General features: G+C 42.5%; 1 protein-coding gene across 2 annotated transcripts in view; it reads right to left on the bottom strand.

Annotated features, from left to right (window-relative positions):
• NINL (ninein like) overlaps positions 1-8354 on the bottom strand; it is a 373652-nt gene that overhangs the window by 71386 nt on the left and 293912 nt on the right. For both annotated transcript variants that reach the window (XM_053711960.1, XM_053711961.1), the window contains one exon: positions 6049-6333. In XM_053711960.1, coding sequence (XP_053567935.1) covers positions 6049-6333 — 285 coding nt within the window. The remainder of the gene's footprint in view (positions 1-6048; positions 6334-8354) is intronic.

The following is an 8354-nucleotide window of genomic DNA, read 5'->3' as shown; positions in this document are numbered from 1 at the left end:
GAAGACCAAGTCGCAGCCTTGCAAATCTGTTCAACAGAGGCCTCATTTTTGAAGGCCCAGGTGGAAGCCACAGCTCTAGTAGAATGAGCTGTAATTCTTTCAGGGGGCTGCTGTCCAGCAGTCTCATAGGCTAGGCGTATTACGCTCCGAAGCCAAAAGGAAAGAGAGGTTGCCGAAGCTTTTTGAGCTCTCCTCTGTCCAGAGTAAACGACAAACAGGGAAGATGTTTGACGAAAATCTTTAGTAGCTTGTAAGTAAAACTTCAAGGCACGGACTACGTCCAGATTATGCAAAAGACGTTCCTTCTTTGAAGAAGGATTAGGGCACAACGATGGAACAACAATCTCTTGATTGATATTCTTGTTAGAAACCACCTTAGGTAAAAACCCAGGTTTGGTACACAGAACTACCTTATCTGCATGCAAAATCAGATAAGGAGAATCACATTGTAAGGCAGATAGCTCAGAGACTCTCCGAGCCGAGGAAATAGCCATCAAAAACAGAACTTTCCAAGATAAAAGTTTAATATCAATGGAATGAAGGGGTTCAAACGGAACTCCTTGAAGAACCAAGTTTAAGCTCCACGGGGGAGCAACAGGTTTAAACACAGGCTTAATTCTAACCAAAGCCTGGCAAAATGCCTGGACGTCTGGAACCTCTGCCAGACGCTTGTGCAAAAGAATAGACAGAGCAGAAATCTGTCCCTTTAAGGAACTAGCTGATAATCCTTTGTCCAAGCCCTCTTGGAGAAAAGACAATATTCTAGGAATCCTAACCTTACTCCATGAGTAATTCTTGGATTCACACCAATAAAGATATTTACTCCATATCTTGTGGTAGATTTTCCTGGTAACAGGCTTTCGTGCCTGTATTAAAGTATCAATGACTGACTCGGAGAAGCCACGCTTTGATAGAATCAAGCGTTCAATCTCCATGCAGTCAGTCTCAGAGAAATTAGATTTGGATGATTGAAAAGACCTTGTATCAGAAGGTCCTGTCTTAGAGGCAGAGTCCATGGTGGAAAGGATGACATGTCCACTAGGTCTGCATACCAAGTCCTGCGTGGCCACGCAGGTGCTATCAGAATCACTGATGCTCTCTCCTGTTTGATTTTGGCAATCAGTCGAGGGAGCAGAGGAAACGGTGGAAACACATAAGCCAGGTTGAAGAACCAAGGCGCTGCTAGAGCATCTATCAGTGTCGCTTCTGGGTCCCTGGACCTGGATCCGTAACAAGGAAGCTTGGCGTTCTGGTGAGACGCCATGAGATCCAACTCTGGTTTGCCCCAACGATGAATCAACTGAGCAAACACCTCCGGATGGAGTTCCCACTCCCCCGGATGGAAAGTCTGACGACTTAGAAAATCCGCTTCCCAGTTCTCCACGCCTGGGATATGGATTGCTGACAGGTGGCAAGAGTGGTACTCTGCCCAGCAAATTATTTTTGAGACTTCTAACATCGCTAGGGAACTCCTGGTTCCCCCTTAATGGTTGATGTAAGCCACAGTCGTGATGTTGTCCGACTGAAATCTGATGAACCTCAGTGTTGCTAACTGAGGCCAAGCCAGAAGAGCATTGAATATCGCTCTTAACTCCAGAATATTTATTGGAAGGAGTTTCTCCTCCTGAGTCCACGATCCCTGTGCCTTCAGGGAATTCCAGACTGCACCCCAACCTAGAAGGCTGGCATCTGTTGTTACAATTGTCCAATCTGGCCTGCGAAAGGTCATACCCTTGGACATGTGTACCCGAGACAACCACCAGAGAAGACAATCTCTGGTCTCTTGATCCAGATTTAGCAGAGGGGAAAAATCTGTGTAATCCCCATTCCACTGACTCAGCATGCATAATTGCAGCGGTCTGAGATGAAGGCGCGCAAATGGCACTATGTCAATTGCCGCTACCATTAAGCCGATTACCTCCATACACTGAGCTACCGAAGGGCGCGGAATGGAGTGACGAACACGGCAAGCATTTAGAAGTTTTGATAACCTGGACTCCGTCAGGTAAATTTTCATTTCTACAGAATCTATAAGAGTCCCTAAGAAGGAGACTCTTGTGAGTGGGGATAGAGAACTCTTTTCCTCGTTCACTTTCCACCCGTGCGACCTCAGAAATGCCAGAACTATCTCTGTATGAGACTTGGCAACTTGAAAGCTTGACGCCTGTATCAGGATGTCGTCTAGATACGGAGCCACCGCTATGCCTCGCGGTCTTAGAACCGCCAGAAGTGAGCCCAGAACCTTTGTAAAGATTCTCGGGGCTGTAGCCAACCCGAAGGGAAGAGCTACAAATTGGTAATGCCTGTCTAGAAAGGCAAACCTTAGAAACCGATGATGATCCTTGTGAATCGGTATGTGAAGGTAGGCATCCTTTAAGTCCACTGTGGTCATGTACTGATCTTCTTGGATCATGGGTAGGATGGTCCAAATAGTTTCCATTTTGAAAGATGGAACTGTGAGGAATTTGTTTAAGATCTTTAGATCCAAAATTGGTCTGAAGGTTCCCTTTTTTTTGGGAACCACAAACAGATTCGACTAAAAACCCTGTCCTTGTTCCGTCCGCGGAACTGGATGGATCACTCCCATAACTAGGAGGTCTTGCACACAGCGTAGGAATGCCCCTTTCTTTATCTGATTTGCAGATAGCCTTGAAAGATGAAATCTCCCTTGTGGAGGGGAAGCTTTGAAGTCCAGAAGATATCCCTGAGATATGATCTCCAACGCCCAGGGATCCTGAACATCTCTTGCCCACACCTGGGCGAAGAGAGAAAGTCTGCCCCCTACTAGATCAGTCACCGGATAGGGGGCCGTTCCTTCATGCTGTCTTAGAGGCAGCAGCAGGCTTTCTGGCCTGCTTGCCTTTGTTCCAGGACTGGTTAGGTTTCCAGGCCTGCTTAGATTGAGCAAAAGTTCCCTCTTGTTTTGAAGCGGAGGAAGTTGATGCTGCACCTGCCTTGAAATTTCGAAAGGCACGAAAATTAGACTTTTTGACCTTTGCTTTGACCCTGTCCTGAGGAAGGGTGTGACCCTTACCTCCAGTAATGTCAGCAATAATTTCCTTCAAACCAGGCCCGAATAAAGTCTGCCCCTTGAAAGGAATGTTGAGTAATTTAGACTTCGAAGTCACGTCAGCTGACCAGGATTTAAGTCATAGGGCCCTACGCACCTGGATGGCGAATCCGGAATTCTTAGCCGTTAGTTTAGTCAAATGAACAATGGCATCAGAAACAAATGAGTTAGCTAGCTTAAGTGTTCTAAGCTTGTCAATAATTTCAGTCAATGGAGCTGTATGGATGGCCTTTTCCAGGGCCTCAAACCAGAATGCCGCCGCAGCCGTGACAGACGCAATGCATGCAAGGGGCTGTAAAATAAAACCTTGTTTAATAAACATTTTCTTAAGGTAACCCTCTAATTTTTTATCCATTGGATCTGAAAAAGCACAACTGTCCTCAACCGGGCTAGTGGTACGCTTTGCTAAAGTAGAAACTGCTCCCTCCACCTTAGGGACCGTCTGCCATATGTCCCGTGTAGTGGCGTCTATTGGAAACATTTTTCTAAATATAGGAGGTGGGGAAAAAGGCACACCCGGTCTATCCCACTCCTTGCTAATAATTTCTGTAAGCCTTTTAGGTATAGGAAAAACATTAGTACACACCGGTACCGCATAGTCACGGAGGTTCTCAAGCTTAAATTTAAAATTAGAAATCTCTGAATCAGGTTTCCCCGAATCAGAGATGTCACCCACAGACTGAAGCTCTCCGTCCTCATGATCTGCATATTGTGACGCAGTATCAGACATGGCCCTTACAGCATCTGCGCGCTCTGTATTTCTCCTAACCCCAGAGCAATCGCGCTTGCCTCTTAATTCAGGCAACCTGGATAATACCTCTGACAGGGTATTATTCATGATTGCAGCCATGTCCTGCAAGGTAATCGCTATGGGCGTCCCTGATGTAATTGGCGCCATATTAGCGTGCATCCCCTGAGCGGGAGGCGAAGGGTCTGACACGTGGGGAGAGTTAGTCGGCATAACTTCCCCCTCGTCAGATTCTTCTGATGATATTTCTTTTATAGTTAAAGACTGATCTTTACTGTTTAAGGTGAAATCAATACATTTAGTACACATTCTCCTATGGGGCTCCACCATGGCTTTCAAACATAATGAACAAGTAGTTTCCTCTATGTCAGACATGTTTAAACAGACTAGCAAAGAGACTAGCAAGCTTGGAAAACACTTTAAACAAGTTTACAAGCAATATAAAAAACGTTACTGCACCTTTAAGAAACACAAATTTTGTCAAAATTTTAAATAACAGTGAAAAAAGGCAGTTACACTAATGAAATTTTTACAGTGTATGTAACAAGTTAGCAGTGCATTGCACCCACTTGCAAATGGATGATTAACCCCTTAATACCCAAAACTGAATAATAAAAGACAAAAACGCTTTTTTGTTTTTTTTTCAAACAGTCACAACAACTGCCACAGCTCTACTGTGGCTTTTTACCTCCCTCAAAAACGACTTTGAAGCCTTTTGAGCCCTCCAGAGAAGTCCTGGAACATGCAGGAAGAAGCTGGATGTCTCTGTCAGTATTTTTATCTGCACAGAAAAGCACTAAAATAGGCCCTTCCCACTCATATTGCAACAGTGGAAAGCCTAAGGAAACTGTTTCTAGGCAGAATTCAAGCCAGCCATGTGGAAAAAAACCAGGCCCCAATAAGTTTTATCACCAAATACATATAAAAACGATTAAACATGCCAGCAAACGTTTTATATTACATTTTTATAAGAGTATGTATCTCTATTAATAAGCCTGATACCAGTAGCTATCACTGCATTTAAGGCTTTACTTACATTAGTTCGGTATCAGCAGCATTTTCTAGCAAATTCCATCCCTAGAAAAATATTAACTGCACATACCTTATTGCAGGAAAACCTGCACGCCATTCCCTATCTGAAGTTACCTCACTCCTCAGAATATGTGAGAACAGCCATGGATCTTAGTTACTTCTGCTAAGATCATAGAAAACGCAGGCAGATTCTTCTTCTAAATACTGCCTGAGATAAACAGTACACTCCGGCACCATTTAAAAATAACAAACTTTTGATTGAAGAATAAACTAAGTATAAAACACCACACTCCTCTTACGACCTCCATCTTGGTTGAGGCTTGCAAGAGAATGACTGGATATGACAGTTAGGTGAGGAGCTATATAGCAGCTTTGCTGTGGGTGATCCTCTTGCAACTTCCTGTTGGGAAGGAGAATATCCCACAAGTAATGGATGATCCGTGGACTGGATACACTTAACAAGAGAAATATAAATATTTCACATTCCAATGTTCTTCACATAGAATATATTCTATTTATTTATATATATATATATATATATATATATATATATATTTAGAGATACTTAAAACATATTCTGCTATGTGCAGAACATTGGAATGTGAAATATTTACAGTGAATACTCCGTATAACACTATGAAATATGAATATTGCATGAATATGTTTTTACATGTTTTCATCTACCTAAATGCAAATGGATCCATATCTCTATGTTAAAGCCCTTTGCCTGCCTGCCAGCCTGCATATTTAGAACAGTTTCTTTTTGCACTTAAAGGGACACTAAACCCAAACTTTTTCTTTCATGATTCAGATAGAGCATGCAATTTTAAGCAACTTTCTAATTTACTCCTATTATCAAATTTTCTTTGTTCTCTTGCTATCTTTATTTAAAAGCAGGAATGTGATGCATAGGAGCCGGCCCATTTTTGGTTGAGAACCTGGGTTATGCTTGCTTATTGGTGGGTAGATGTAAGCCTCCAATAAGCAAGCACTATCCATGGTGCTGGATGCTAAGATTTACATTCCTGCTTTTAAAATAAAGATACTAAGAGAACAAAGAAAAATTGATAAGAAGAGTAAATTAGAAAGTTGCTTAAAATTCCATGCTCTATCTGAATCATGAAAGAGAAAATTTGGGTTCAGTGTCCCTTTAAGCATTTTATTTATAGATTTTCTTTATATATTTAAATATTCCTACCTCAACTTTGCAAAACTGCAGCCCCTCTTCCGTTAGCTCTCTCTCTTTCTCCCACTTAGATTGTTGTTCAAATGCTTCAGTCTCTAAAGCTTTGATCTGTTCCTGGAGCTGCCTGATCTCGGCAGCCATCTTTGCCTTCTGTTCTGCCACCTCCTCCAGTCGACTGGTCATGTGCCTAATGCTCTCCTGGTTCGCTTCATTGTGGGCTTTCAAGTCAGATATGATGGCACCGAGCTCTTGTCTCTCTGTATCCAGCAAGTTTAATTCCTCTTTGTATTTCTGGTTCTAAAGAAGAGGCAGTGAAGTGTTTTCATAAGCACAGGATTTTTACACTGGATATATTAAAGTGACCCAGTACTAATTTCTGTCAACCATATAAAAAAATTAGCATATTAACATCTATTTTTTTTCTTCATGAAAAAATAATTTATTTTTAACAGATAAATTCCCTTTTTTCTTGGTGGTGAGAGTCCACGATTCATATTAAATTACTGTTGGGAATTCATCACCAGGCCACCAGAAGGAGACAAAGAAACCCTACACCAAAATACCAAATGCTTTAATATCCCTCCCACTTCCTGTTCCCTCTCAGTATTACATATAGCAAAGAAAACTAAATTTATGCTTACCTGATAAATTTATTTATTTCTTGACACGGTGAGTCCATGGATCATCTCTAATTACTAGTGGGAATATCACTCCTGGCCAGCAGGAGGAGGCAAAGAGCACCACAGCAAAGCTGTTAAATATCACCTCCCTTACCTCCAACCCAAGTCATTCGACCGAAGGAAAAAGAGAGAAAGGACGTAACCCAAGGTGCAGCGGTGCCTGAGGTTTATATAACAAAGAAAAAACGGTCTGTAAAAATACAGGGCGGGCCGTGGACTCACTGTGTCAAGAAATAAATAAATTTGTCAGGTAAGCATAAATTTTGTTTTCTTTCTAATGACACGGTGAGTCCACGGATCATCTCTAATTACTATTGGGGATCAATACCCAAGCTAGAGGACACAGATGATAAGGGAGGGACAAGACAGGGAACCTAAATGGAAGGCCCCACTGCTTGAAGAACCTTTCTCCCAAAAGAAGCCTCAGCCGAGGCAAAAGTATCAAATTTATAAAATTTTGAAAAAGTGTGTAAAGAGGACCAAGTTGCAGCCTTGCAAATCTGTTCCATAGAAGCTTCATTTTTGAATGCCCAGGAAGAGGAAACAGCCCTCGTGGAATGAGCCATGATTCTCTCAGGAGGCTGCTGTCCAGCAGTTTCATAGGCCAAACAAATTATACTCTTCAGCCACAAAGAAAGAGAAGTAACCGTAGCTTTCTGACCCTTGCATTTCCCAGAGAAAACAACAAATAAAGCAGAAGACTGGCGAAAATCCTTAGTCGCCTCCAAATAGTATTTCAACGCACGCACCACATCTAGGTTGTGCAGCAGACGCTCTTTCTGAGAAGAAGGGTTAGGACACAAAGAAAGAACAACGATTTCTTGATTAATGTTCCTATCTGAAACCACTTTAGGGAGGAACCCTAACTTAGTACGCAGAACTACCTTATCCGAATGAAAAATAAGGTAAGGGGATTCATACTGCAACGCCGAGAGCTCAAAGACACTACGAGCAGAAGAAATTGCAACAAGAAATAAAACTTTCCAAGATAACATCTTAATATCTAAAGAATGCATAGGCCTCAAACGGAGCCTGTTGAAGAACTCTAAGAACAAGGTTAAGACTCCAGGGAGGAGTAACAGGTTTGAACACAGGCCTGATTCTGACCTAGGCCTGACAGAAGGATTGCACATCTGGCACGTCTGCCAGACATTTATGCAACAATCAAGAAAAGGCAGAAATTTGACCTTTCAAGGTACTAGCAGATAATCCCTTCTCCAGACCCTCCTGGAGAAAGGACAAAATTCTAGGAATCCGAACTCTACTCCAAAAGTAGCCTCTGGATTCACACCAATACAGATATTTACACCATATCTTATAGTAAATCTTTCTGATAACAGGCTTACGAGTCCGATTCATGGTCTCCAAGAATTAAGTGTTCAATCTCCAAGCAGTCAGCTTCAGAGAAACAAGATTTGGATGAAGGAAGGGTCCTTGAAGTAGAAGGTCCTTCCTCAGTGGCAGTCTCCAAGCTGGAAGAGATGACATCTCCACTAGATCTGCAAACCAGATCCTACGAGCCAACGCCAGTGCAATGACGATCACTGATTCCCTCTCCTGCTTGATTCAAGCAATGACCTGTGAAAGCAGAGAGAACGGAGGAAATAGGTATGCTAGACTGAGGTTCCAAGGAGCCGC

The sequence above is a fragment of the Bombina bombina genome, chromosome 4, assembly GCF_027579735.1.
Source record: "Bombina bombina isolate aBomBom1 chromosome 4, aBomBom1.pri, whole genome shotgun sequence".
Taxonomy (NCBI): Eukaryota; Metazoa; Chordata; class Amphibia; order Anura; family Bombinatoridae; genus Bombina; species Bombina bombina.
The sequence above is the reverse complement of the archived record's forward strand: the minus strand, read 5'-3'. Positions and strand labels throughout refer to the sequence as shown.